Source organism: Thunnus albacares, chromosome 6 (genome assembly GCF_914725855.1).
Source record: "Thunnus albacares chromosome 6, fThuAlb1.1, whole genome shotgun sequence".
Taxonomy (NCBI): domain Eukaryota; kingdom Metazoa; phylum Chordata; class Actinopteri; order Scombriformes; family Scombridae; genus Thunnus; species Thunnus albacares.
This window is the reverse complement of record NC_058111.1, coordinates 6,851,530-6,865,583: the sequence shown is the minus strand read 5'-3', so window position 1 is coordinate 6,865,583 and position 14,054 is coordinate 6,851,530. Positions and strand designations below refer to the sequence as shown.

General features: G+C 40.1%; 1 protein-coding gene across 1 annotated transcript in view; it reads left to right on the top strand.

Annotated features, from left to right (window-relative positions):
* caln1 (calneuron 1) overlaps positions 1-14,054 on the top strand; it is a 192,928-nt gene that overhangs the window by 10,418 nt on the left and 168,456 nt on the right. Inside the window, exon 3 of the mRNA XM_044354044.1 lies at positions 9,200-9,343. Within this exon, the coding sequence (XP_044209979.1) occupies positions 9,200-9,343 (144 nt within the window). The remainder of the gene's footprint in view (positions 1-9,199; positions 9,344-14,054) is intronic.

The following is a 14,054-nucleotide window of genomic DNA, read 5'->3' as shown; positions in this document are numbered from 1 at the left end:
GTTTATGTACAAAAACAAAGCAACGAGCCTGTGTACACTGCGGAATCCCAAACCCATATGGAGCTTCCTGTTTCATATAACATTTCTAGTTATGTGACAGATCCACTAATTATGTGGTGTCCTGAAAGGCTGCTACCAGTAGATAGACTCATGACAGGTTCTGTTTTAAGGGACGGGACACTTGACTAATGTGTTGAAAGACAGTACAGTGTTAGAAAAACCAGCAGCATCCTCCTCATCTGAGTTAACGAAGTAGAGTAATGCATTATTTTCCGCATACCTTATCTCACTGGGAGCATTCACCGTGAGTTGGCTTCTCTCTCCGACTTCACGTCTGTACTGTAGCTAAGGGGGGTGTTTATGAGCCCTTTGTTTTGTAGTCTGTCTGAGAGTAATCACTCGGGCCTGCAGAACACAAACCTGATCAATAACAGTCTGCCGGAGTCAGCAGTGGCAGCCTCACAGGCGGCAAACAAACTAGACTCCCCCCCTAGACTTCCAAAATATTAATCCATTGGCACAACATTAAGCCGCCGCCTAGAAAATTGGCTGCACAGCGCACGGTAATCGCCAGATACTCTGTCAGGGTCGGATTTTAATATGCATAAAGATATTTGCAGCGTGTTTAATTTGTCATTCCTGTTTCAACGGGTTAATGTTTGTTGAATAAGAAATGGCTTGTGGTTAGAAGGTCTTCATGAGGTCAACTAAACACTGTGAAATAGACAAACAGTGCATTGTCAGCACTATAATCACTTCATCAATACGTGCTATACACACAAATATTGGTTGAGTTGTGGTATCACTATGCAGTTTGCAGCTCCAAGGTCACCAGTTTGGATTTATAGGACTGGTAAATCTGAGTGGTGGAAATCATTCATTCATGCCCTGAAGTGAGAGGAAGAACTTGTCAGCAAGACACTTAAATGAAACACATGAAAAATCACTCAGTGTCATAAATCATTCAAACCAGAATGCACACATGTCATACACATACTGCAGGGATCAGCGCAGATAACTACTTCCAGTGATGTCCGTCGAGGATAAATGTCCATGAGGCCACTTATAAATCTTAAAAAGACACCCCTTATGACTTTAATCATCAAATTTTATTTTATTCTTTAATAGCAGTCCTGTAAGTTGTGTCTGTACACCCATGGTTACCGTACAAACAGGGGTAAGCAGTAGGTAGACCTAATGTAGTATAACTTTCCAACAACTTTAAACTAAAAAAACCAACTCAGGACACATCAGTCCACAACTACACCGATTCAACGGCAATTTTACATTTATGTTTAAGTCCCACATATTATGATGGTAACTGTAATGCCAAACCTTTCAAAGATATTTATGTCAAGGTGAAATAAACACTGAAATTCTCATCTACCCATTCAAATACAGATATTTGCGTGTGTGTATGTATTGCAAACATTTGAATATACAAGCCAAAAACCCCAAACAATTTTAAATTGGATATTTTAAAATAAAAAGTTAGTTTATAATATCACTTACAAGCCAAATGATGGCGTTTCTGAGTAGCTGAACTTATTCTGAAAATAACAATATAGAAATCTAACGTCATAAATGTGTAATACCAGTTATTAGCAACTCCTGTATGTTTCCTACTGATTCCTTTTCCCCAGTGCAGCATTTACAGCCTCCGCGTTCTGGACATTCAACACTTCTGCTTCACAATATTTAAAGTTTACTGTATTTAGAGTCATTTAAAAAGTGTGCTTCAGCGGTCCGGACTGTCACACGTCTGGTGGTGTGGATTCATTCGGCTGGTGTGCTTCGTTAATGTCTAATCCCTCAGGAGACGCTGCTGTTGCCTGATGGGGTTTATGAAGAGAGCAACTGGCCCTCAGGACTTTCTTACTGTATGGATAATACCTTAGTAGTTGACAACACCAACATTTAGTCGTTCAGAGGTAGCTGGCTGTAGATGTCTCTATATTCATCTCAGCAGGCAGTGATTCACCAGCAACAGCAATAGCAACTTTTTATGTGAACTTCACCTCCAAATTTTGGCCCTGGTTTTTATGTGAAGGTAGAATTTATAGTCAAGAAAAAAAAGCGATAAATTCTTTATAAAAGAAAAAATTACTTGTGCTTTTGCTCCAGGTGATGCATCAAGTTTTGACCGTATCATTACAGCAGGAAGGAACCAATACAAGATCTGTAAATATCCCTTAATACTCTGTAGTAGGGATGTGCAGAGAGCCCCGTATTTGTATTTGTATCTATATTTGTTGAGGCAGCAAAATTATTTGTATTTGTGTTTGAATAAAAGTGGAAATAGGTGTTAAAATAGTAAAGTGTTAAAATAAGTGTTTATGAATAAACCTCTTATAAAGGAGGTCCCCACACTGGGTCTCGAACTGGATTCTTCCAGATCATAGACGCTGACTGTTGAGCTAAAGCGTGGCTCATCGCGAATGTGCAGACAGACCTGTAGCTATTTAAACACCCCTGACACAGAGACAGCACAGCGTGTAACGTGTAGAGAAGAACTTCAAAGACATTTCTTGAATTGCACTTTTCATTTATTGCCTATTTTTTTACAACCTAACATTGTGGAAAGGAGAAGTGGAACAACAGGTTATGGAGAGTCCCTCGAGAACTCCAGGAGTGATGTCCAAATTGGGAAATATGCGTCATGTAGCAGGTGGATGTGACACCCCTCGTTGAGACTTGCTGATAGACATGACAGCAGAGCAGAGGAGACAGACTGAGAAAGCGATGTAACCGACCTGTGTGCTGGTATTTGACATGCTTTTTTTTTTCTCCTCGAAAACAAATAATTTTTAAAATATTTGTACAAAATAAATGTTCATAAAAAAAACCCCACTATTTGTGCTTTGCTGAATAAAGCATTGGGATTCAGCACCACCGCTACCAGTGGTTAATCCTAAAACACAATTCACAAGATGTTTCCATTGATCTTAGAGATTTCAATGTGTGTGAACAGGAACACGATTCCTGCCAAGCTCAGCTTCAGAGCTTAGCCTCTGATCTGTGAACCAGTCAAGAGCCAAAACCAGGAACTCGGCTGTCATTCAACTGAAGACTGACTTTGTGGATTTAGTTTGAGCTTTCCATTCACATCCACTTAGTTAGAGTTAGTTTGTCTTCATTAACACTGCATAAATGTCCGCCATTCCCTCTGAAAGTAATAAACCAAATTTATAACAACGGCCACATCTTTATCGTCACAGCTGTCATTTATTCATCTGAATGCGGGACATGAATGGTTGATGCCATGCCACACAGCCCCTTTGTGCCATCTGAAAGCAATTTGTAGATTTTGTGCAGTGAAGAGGTTTTTTTATTCATTGATAAATGTATTCAAATCAAGTTGTGGTGCAGGCAAGTCCAGGAAAAGAGCACAGTCCTGGAGAATAGCCCTCTCATTATCGAATGAAAGAGCAAACTACAAGCTTCAAAAATCACCTTTAAACCCTCTTCATCACTTTTTAGACTGTTGAATCATAAAACAACAAACTAGGTGGTTACTGCAAAGTCTTAATGCCACGTTTCATGAGATACAGTCATGTAGGGGAGGTGGACTTTTACTCAATTCAACACAATCTCTACAAATCACCTGTTAATAAAGTTTGATAAAGTGATTAACTTGCAGTTTACATAATATTTTTGACCATGTTGGACATAGAGGTTTGTGAATAATATCAAATTCTTGTTTATTCAGTTTGGTGGTCTGCAGGCACTCTTTCTCCTGTATTTGTTTGCTTTCTTAGTCATGTTGTACCTTTTCTATGACCTCAGACTGGCATGGGTCAGCATTGGCCACAATTTAAATGAACTCAGCAGTGGGAACAGTAGGACATGTGGACATTTTAGTGGACTTTGTTAGTTTGTTTTAAAGATAACTCATTTATTTAGCTCAGCACCCCACTATTTCCAAGTATAATACAGCTGACATTTCTTTTCAGTGTAATATCCAGACACTATACTGTACACTGTACACTATACTGGGATAGTTAAAAAGATTATATACTGGAATAGTTGGAGCTGCGGTCCGGCTCTAACAGCAGACTACAGCATTCAGCGTAATGTTTAACAGAGTTAAGTACCATCTAGACAGTCCACCACACGTTGAGCTGAATCTGTATCAGCCCAGGTTGAATTTCTGGCAGATTTTACATTGAAAGAAGTCCTGGAGACAGGCTGTACAGCAAAAACTTAAACAGGCTATAGGTTTGGTTAAAGGGCAGCAAAATAAATCCTTCCTTATCGTCATTCAGGCTCTTCTTTCACTAAGCATGCTGAGCCGGACCAGACGGTAGTAAGCCTGCGGGGAGGTTTGTTTCCGCTCAGCCCACCAGCACTGAGCTTTCCTTTAGAGAGAGAGAGAGAGAGAGAGAGAAAGAGAGAGAGAGAGAGAGAGAGAGAAAGAGAGAGAGGGAGCAGGAAAGCTGACGGGCATTAGCATTAGGCTGCTTGTTTCCAACTCCATGGGCATATAAACAGCAATTCCCACTTGGCAGTTTTTGTGCCTGAGCTGTGTAGATTCTCCGTCGCCAACCTTGGCAAGAAGCTGAGAGACTTGTACCTGCAGGACTGGTACTGAGAGTGAAGCTACTGAACCAGGTGTACCTTATGTGCCGACTTGACTGCAGCACACAGACAGAATGACACTTATCTCCACTTATCTCTATAACTTCCACTGGCAACACGTCTTAGCAGGACCTTGGGGAGCTGTCCAAGGTGCTGATTGTGTTTTCCTTCTCCTCAATCCCGCTGGGACACCACAACAATTATTGTTAATTTTGAATACTGGTGCTGTATTATATGTCTTATATGTATGTAAATACTTTGAGAGTATGAAATGGATTGGATTACCTTATCACATTAATAGGGCCATTACAGGACTTGGCTTCCTTATGTATTTGGGTTTAAGGCTTTTGGATTGCTTAGTGCATATGTGATTAGCTACATCTCATAAAGTTCACATACTTTTTGCTGGAGGATACAATTTCCACTACCTAATTGTGATGTTGAGGAACTTTTAAGTGAAGAATTCCCTTGTGGCAGCAAATAGTGTATTCAGTGTGGCAATGTTGTCATATATCCTCCTTTGCATGATATAACAATTAGTACCTATATGCATATAAGGCAGATAGTTGTAACTAACCATGATGCAAGGTACATTTAATATACAAGCACAATATATGTAGATAACTATCACTGACTTAAGAAACATGTAAGCATAACTCTTGTGGTTCAGGTACCATCTCCTCCTATAGTATGCTCCACAGAGTGCTGAACAGCCACAATGTCATGATGTTACTTCTTTTCCTTGCGGTTGTGTTACGGTTGTGTTATCGAGCTCAGTACTGAAGTTAAAGTTCTAGCACATGTGCCAGCTGTGTCTCTGTTGACGCCAAGCTTTTGCTGCTGTATCCGAAAGGTCACGGCAAATGTGATACTGAGCAGATTACGTAATGCAAGTAAACAGACATCAGTCATTCAAGCATCATGGACACACTCGCAATACACACATGGCCTCATTAACATTTAACAATACAAGGCATCATTTGCATACAAAATTAACAAACTCTACCATTTTACTGTTCCATCAAAGTTGGAGTTTGCTGTGACGTCTTTTGTTACCTCTGTCCCTTTGGTGGAAATATTGCTGTACCGAATGTCGGATTTTGGGTTGAAAAGCAGCACAGTATTTCCGATGTGCCAAATATCTCGATGGGTAGGAACAGTTATGCATTAAATAGACTGAGTCATTTGAATATATAAACCTAGTCTGTGTTGTTATTCTGTTCCAACACGCTCCAGATACAGAAAAGTACTCAACAAAGGCCTGAGTCACTGATAGATTTATTCATGAGACACTCATCTCAATGCAGGAAAAATAATCTGTGTGCCTTTGATGTGTGTGTGTCTTAGTATTTGCGAGTGTGCATCTCAGGAAAAAAAAATATCTCTGAAACAAGGCTTTGTTGTTTAGTTACTAATGGTGATGATGCTTTATTTGCTCAGGACCAGCTGTTTGGGGAAGCGGTAACATGCTGTTGCAGGTTGAAGGCTGTGACCTCTTATTATCTACTGGAGATACTTAACACAGTCAAAACACTGTTCATAATTGACAATTCATAATTTACGCTCCATTTATGCTTTGTTGTTCCAAGTCATTTTCCAGCAGACTGGTTCAGAATATTGGCAATGCTGCAGATAATAGGATGATTGATGGACTCATGTCTTAATGGTGGTATTTGGTTTAGTTTGGCAATTTGTTGTTTCAGGCAGTCTGAAAATGTTGTTGGAACTTGTTTATTCTCTGAAAAAAAAAAAAAACATGGAAAAAAAAATACTTGATAGAAACAGATTTCCATTCACTTTAGATGAAATTTTATCTCTAGGATTGACAAGGTTGGTCAGTCGGTTGGTCCACCATTTTGGTCCAGACTGAAATATCTCAATAACTATGAGATGAATTGTTGTGAAATTTGGTGCAGACATACATGGTGCCCAGCGGATAAAGTCTATTAACTATGGTGATCTTCTGATGTTTCCTCTAGCGCCACCAGCAGGTCAAAGTTTCCACTTATTCTGTGAAATATCTACATGATGGATTGGCCTAAGGCTTCATGCAGACAATCATTTTTCCTAGATGATGAAATTTGGCACAGATATCATCCATGGTGCCCAGAGGTGTCAGGAGATATCTCAACACCTATTGGATGGATTGCCATAAAATTTGGTTCTGACATTCGTGTCCCCCTCAAGATGAATTGTGATCATTTCGGTGATACCTTAACTTTTCATCTAGTGCTTTCATCTGGTCTAAATTTCAGTTTGTAGAATATGGTTATTACAAGATTTTTACTGTAATTCTGTGGTATTCTTCTGTCTTGTCTCATGCTGCATTGTTTTTATGTACTTACGAGGACTCAACAACAAATTCTTGGCTATTGATGTGACATTTAGATATTGAATTGTGAATCTTGGATATGATATAACTGAATGCATCAGTTTTTGCTGTTGTTACACGCTGCAGAGATATGCAGTGTCAGTATCCTCTACAGTATACGTCCCTTGAAAGAGTAAAACTCTGCCTCTGTGGTTCCCGGGAAGGATGGAGTTAAACCATCTATACCCCTTTCCAGTCTGAAATTATGCACTGCTCGACTGTGTGTTCATGCATGTCATGCCGTCATAGTGTTCTTCGGAGGAGTGACATTCCACCTCTATTTAAAAACACCAGATGCCTGTCAGTCTTCCTCTCTTTTCTCGCCATACACCCTTTCCTGTCTGTAGGCATACTTATGAAATATGCATTTATTTAAGTCAAATTGGAATTAAATTGGATTTTTTTGTCCACTACAGCATACATATCTGCTCTGTAAATCACATAACCAATGTTCTCCTTCGAGAATCAGAAACCTAAAGGGACAAATTTATATTTTATGGTTTCCTGATGGCGCCATCTATTTTTGCATTAATTCATCAGAATACCATTAGTTCTTCAGCTACATATAGGGAGAGTTTGTTTCCATACAGCCAATCAAAGCACTTTAATTTAAACCACATTTGCGTAAAGAAGTAATGTCACCCTTCTATCATAGGCAGACGGTCACACTGACAGCCAGACAGCAGCACAAGAGCCACAGACTCTGAACAACAACCCACATTAGCTTTCCTGCTAAAATCTCCATCTAAATTACAGACATGAAAACACGTCATGTCCTGCACCTTAGCTTGTTAAACAAGTGACCAAACAAACATTCACTGGGGAATGAGTGCACTAATTAATTAGCTGCTCAGCTGTAGCACATAAAACTGCATGTAAACATACCTGAAAATATCACTTTGATCCATTTAGATGTTGTTGTTCTCTTCAGTACCACTGCTTACAATAGATAATCTGCTCATGCCATGTAGCAACAGCACAAGTTTGTTTCCTTTGTCTCTCGTTCCCAATGATGTAACCACTCAGCCAGATCAATCAAACAAAACATCGACACGCCTCTCCAGCCTGCTGAAACACAAAGGAGCATTTCCATGATTTATCCAGACCTTTTTTCATCTTCCTTCAGTAATAAAAAACTAGTAAGATTTCAAAAACTTGTTGACATTACTTTTGACTGCAAAAAGAGATGACTAAATGTGATCTCAGTTGGGCTTTAAAGCACAGTGGAGCCTGCTGACTCCTTCCACCGACTACTTGATCACACGTCGAGCAGCTAGTGAACCAGCTGCTGACTCAACTGTGCACAAGTGAGGCATTTTGGTCTCTGTTGTGAATGTGAGTCAATCGTAGCATCAGCAGCGCAACATGGATGCACCGTGGCTAAAATAAAATTTAAGACAATCGATGTCCAATAAATCGGATTTGAAACAGAACACTAGTCAGGAACCTCCACCACAACCTGTTGTGATAAATCCTGCAGTTGTTTTTCCTGTGATGAGTGAACACTGTGTACAGATGTACTGCACCAACAGGATCTGGAAATGGTTATTTATAGAACAGCATCAATGGAAGTGATATTCTACACAGTGAATATCTTTAGCGTTTGAAGGAAAAGTATAAATATCCTGAAGGTCACAGGTTTAACCCTGGGAGCAGACGAGTATCTCTAAGTAAACCAGACCCTTTTGAATTGAAATATTAAAAATATACTGTAACATATGAAGGTGGAAACAAAATAGAAGACAAAGAGAACAGAGGAAAACACTGACGGGTGATGTTAAAGAATGTGAAAGCAAAAAAAATGAGCAGAGGTGACAGCAGCTGTGACAGCAGGTGAAGAAAATTAATCGATGGGGGGAATTGATCTTGTTAACTTGAGGCAGTGGTGCGAGACCAATTGCATAACGCACAGCCCAGAGCTGGGTCAGACAGGAAGGGAGCGAGGAAGGGAGGGAGGGAGGGATGGAGGTAGAGAGAGGTGTGCGAATGATGATGAACAAGGTGAAAGGGTGAAATGCCAACTAACTTCGTTAAATGCAAGATGAATTCAAAGTCGTGAGAGGTGTATCACTGCCAGAGAAAGAAATCCCACAAATACAGAAGACAGTGTGAAGAAATAATTGTCTGGCAGACCAATATGAGCAGTGCTGTCAAGGAACATGAATAAGTGTTTATGTCTGTGCAAATTGGAAGTAGGAGGGGAAAGCATTGTCAATAGATGCTGAGTCAATTTCCTGTTTGTCTTGGCAGAGATTCGGGAGGCTTTTAAGGTGCTGGATCGTGACGGAAACGGGTTCATTTCCAAACAGGAGCTGGGTATGGCCATGCGCTCTCTGGGGTACATGCCTAGCGAGGTGGAGCTGGCCATCATCATGCAGAGACTAGACATGGATGGTGAGTCACATGCATACGCACATACACAAGTGTAAAAACATACTGTGCGATCCATATTGGGTTCCTCCCCTAACATGTTACATCTTACACAGACATAAACAACAATTTATTCATTGTCATAAAAATGTAAAAATAATGAGGAACACACTCTCCTCTGCAGGCAACTGTGCGAAGAATTGCAATAAACAGCAGTGTTTTTCTATGCAGTCTTACCTCATCAGATGCACAGATTACATATTCCTCTGTGTCATGCATAAAACATTTATTCATGCATGCTCGATCATTTCAATCTCAACCACTCGTCGCTTCCACTTGACACATGAAAGTACCAAAGTGAAACCAATGCCACTGTAGAATAGTCTAAATGAATAAATATGTGAGATCTTAGTAATACATGCACACATGTACGACGTGGGAATGAGTATGGTTGATCATATTTCATATCGGTTGTCTAACTAGAACTAAACTGTATAAACTTACTTAATGCAGCAGCCGGAAATTCATTACAAAATTGTACAACATCAATAGACCCAGAGTGCTTATAGTTCCTGCAGTCAACAAGGTTAGCTGAAGTTTATTTCTGCAGCACCATCCTCACCAGTGATCTTTTAACTTTTTGTCCTCAGAGTGGACACTCTCAGCAGCAAGAACACGCAAACACAAGTAATCCCTGTTCTTGCAAACATCATTTGTGCCGAGCCAGGTTTCAGGCAAAGTGTCTGCATTAACTGTGATTGGCATTTTATAAAGGCTAGACTCTTAAAATTGTAAAAGGCGGGGATGGGGAAAATGCAATATGCAAATGTCAGATCACTGGGAAAATATTCAAGTTCTTCATGCTGCTATCACAGCATTGGATAAGTGCTTTTCAGCTCCACAGTGGAGAGAGAAATACTGTAAATGTTCAAGGCTGAATATTAAAGTTTGAGAAGTCTGACTGCCTTTATTCCTCTTCTGACTCATTCGTTTGAGAATCTCAGGAGACCGTAGCTGCTTTTGTGCCTCACGGCCAGTTCTTGTTGCGTCATTTGCTACGACTCGAAGAAGCATGCAAGGCTACTTTTGGAGCATGACGAAGGTCACGGCAGCTTTTGTCTCAGGGAGACTGTGAAGTTATCTTGCGAGGCAGCTGGATTCGCAAGATCACAACATCACAAGATCAAGCAAGGAATCCATCATGTCAGGCTTCGAGTTATGTGCTTGTTGTGTCCGAACCAATCAGCGTCCTACGAGGATTCTCACGTGATCTTGCAAATCCAGCTGCCTCGCAAGGTAAGACGGTGATAGCCATGATAGACAGATGGCTCATCCAATCACCTGCCAAGTATTTTTTGAAAGTGCCTTCCCTTTTCCAAACACTCAGATGGTTCTGTGTAACAAACCATCTGACACATCAGGTTAAAGGTAGAGTCAGTGATTCTGGAGAAAGATCGTTTTACACACTTTTTGTCAAATTCAGCGAATATCTCCTTACAGTCCGCTAGCTGTTTCTTCTGTGTGTGTGCTGAAAAAAAATGTTCATACACAGCCCTAGCTCTGTAAACGGGAAACAAAGTGGCTTGGACCGAGCCACACGACACTATGCCAGCCAATCAGCAGGGGGTGTCCGTGCTTGTGCACAAGACAGGAGGAAGTCATCAGAGCAGCTGTCTGTGTGAGGACATCAGTGTCCCGTCTCCAGCACCCCACTGAATATTGGGGGAGGGCTGGCGAACTGGAGAGAGAGAGAGAGAGAGAGAGAGAGGCCATGACCAATTCACATAGGAAGCGTTTTCTCACAGAACAGACACGCTTCCGTTTTTTTTTTACACTCCGAGTCTGTTTCTGTCGCATTTAGTGAAGCGTAATCTAAGCAGAGAGCTGTTTAAATCACACAAATAAACTACTGTATATGTGTTTTCAACTTGTTAACTATATCAATGAATCAATAAATACAACCCATTTCTTCCTGTAGAGCCGACATGCAAACTCTTTTTGGTTCAGTAAATTTCTGCTGTCAGTCTCAGCTCTGAGGGAGCTGCAGCTGACAGACGGCTGCTTCTGTGGACAGAGACGCTGAACGCAGGTTGAGTGAGAAGTAGGGGGAGGCTGCAGAGAGGCGGAGAGCGTGGATGGACTGTGATGCTCACATGAGACGACATTTTTTTTTTTCCTGCTTGTGATAATGTGTGAGAGGAACAGAAGTGACTCAGCTGACGCATCGCTTTGAATTTCGCCATATTTCTCTTTTGGTTGTTGCCTTGGCAATGCGCATCCATGAATTTGGGGAGCGGGGCTTCTGAAGGAAGGGGGGGGGGGTGTATTTGTTTGGGTGTTTAGTTCAAATATCAACAATCTTTCTCCAGAATGACTGACTCAACCTTTAACTGTGAACTGTAATGCTGTTTATTATTCACTATGTTCTAGTCGTTCTTCCTGTTTCTGTTCATTGAATCTTCATTGAGTTTGTTAAGGTTGCTGTTTGGAAAACCTCTTTCCCATTAAATGAGCCAGGTCAACTTGTTTGTATTGACAAATGTCATTGGCAAAATACTGGAGGTTTTCTTCAGGTGTTATTGAACCTGAGGACTTGATGGCTTTCTAGCAAGGGCTCACTCAAGTATGAGCCAACAGGTTTAGACGAACAGATGAAGAGAACGGTCAGCACACTAACTTCACATCTAGAGAGGCTCTTGGATGCAAAGAATTTGACTGGTTACAGGAGTGTTCTTAAAACCTAAACCTCTTCCACTCCCGCCCCCCTACCATAGACCCATTTTTGGGGGGAACAGGGGATATTCAGGGGAGAGATAGCAGGTCAACAGTATATGCCATATAGAAGTGGTATACATCACGTGAAAGCTGGGAACCTGAAGACAAATTTGGGATTTAGCTCAGCACTGTGTTGTTTTAGTAATAAATGTTTTGTTTAGACGCCTATTCAAATTTTGAAAGTTTAGAGTGTATAAAAGTGCAGAATATTATAATGGAAGTATATGATGGCCATTCACATGCTCAGTTATGTCTCATAAGTTGTTGCAGCAATTTTTGGGTCAATACCATTTGTTACACAGATTTGGTGCAAAATTTAACCATTTATGACCATTTGAGAATTGATAAAAATGGTCAAAATCCCTCCAAAATACCACATTAAAACACTAAGACCTTGAGGAACACCATAAAAAAATTAATGTTGGGATTTGGTATCAAAAACTTTTCACATTTGGAGATTTCTGCAAGAATTGCATTTTCAGTGATTGTGTGGGATGGTGAGAATTTCTATTCTGGGAATTGCTCAGAAACTTATTGTCAGTAAAAAGTAAAAGCCATAAAAAAGCCAAACATCCTCTTAATGCCCCAGGTCTCTAGTTTGTGGTTGTAAAGTTTCATGAGGCTGTGATTATTCTAGAGGTCACAATAATTTTATATCAAGTTTAAAAAAAATGGTCTCACTACAATGAAATGGTTATTATTAGGACTAAGAATAAAGTTGGGCTCATTGACAACAGTCTCAGCTTTCCAGTCTAACCTAATTTATGCAATTCTAAGACTGTTTAGGGACTCCAGTATGCAGAAATATTCAAATACACCATTTATAGAATAGGCGAAAATAACACTTGCATACTGCATGCAAAAAACTGCATGGTTTTTGCCCCGAACTGCATGAGATTAGCATAAAGTGAGCACGTCTGTAAAGAGGAAGCTTGTGGGTAACCATAGAACCGATTTTCATTCAGATATCTTGATTTTAGAGGTCAAGGGTCCTCTTTGAAAATAGCCTTGCCAGTTTTTCCCTCGCCAAAATTTAGCCTAACTTTCAAGCATTATTTAGCCCCCTTCCCAAAAGCCAGGCACCAATGGGTTGTACTGGTTACCTAGTTTCATGTGATACAAGTATATTCACTGTAGCTTTAAAACTAAACCCTCTACACCCTCTGAAAGGCAGTAATGTCTTTCAGAGAGGGGTGACAGTGGTGTCTGAAAGACAGTGATGTCACCCGAGGACACTGGCGTCCTGGGGGAGTGGAAGAGGTTAATGTGAACAAATGATAAATGTCTGACTTTGATGCCCACCAGTGGGAATATCACAGATATATGACGTAACCGCCCCACACACAGATCTGATGTGGGGACACTGAAAGCAGCATAGACTGCACCAATTTACCCTCTCTCTCTTATTATTCCACAAAGAAAAATGATACATTAGAATATTTTTTCTGCCTTAAATTTTTAGAATAAAGGAATATTTTTTGTTTACTATAATTAAAAAAAATCTAATACAAAGGCTTTTTAGTTAATTATTCAATAAGATACAAACATAAGCTGAGGTAAATAAGTTGCCTGCAGCTTTTCATTAATTTCTGACATTACTAATAGATTTAAATGATTAATTAATCTAATCAAAAAATAACACATTAATAAAAAATAATCGTTAGTTGCAGCCCTAATATAATTCATTTGTTATTTTGTATTTATCATCTTTATACCCTCTATAATCAAGTGTGGTTTAATCAGTTCACACGCTGAGTTTTTCAAGAACAGTTCTTCACAATATACAGTTAAATTGACAAATATGCAGTGTGAAAAATCTGGCCTGTTTTTTTGTTGTTGTTGTTGTTGTTGTTATTTTCTCAAATGCCTGTGCATAGACACAGTGATGAAGAGCCAGTGATCAAGGGACATGGCATAGAGGAGAGGAGGGGCATTAGCAGATGAATGAGAATAGATGATG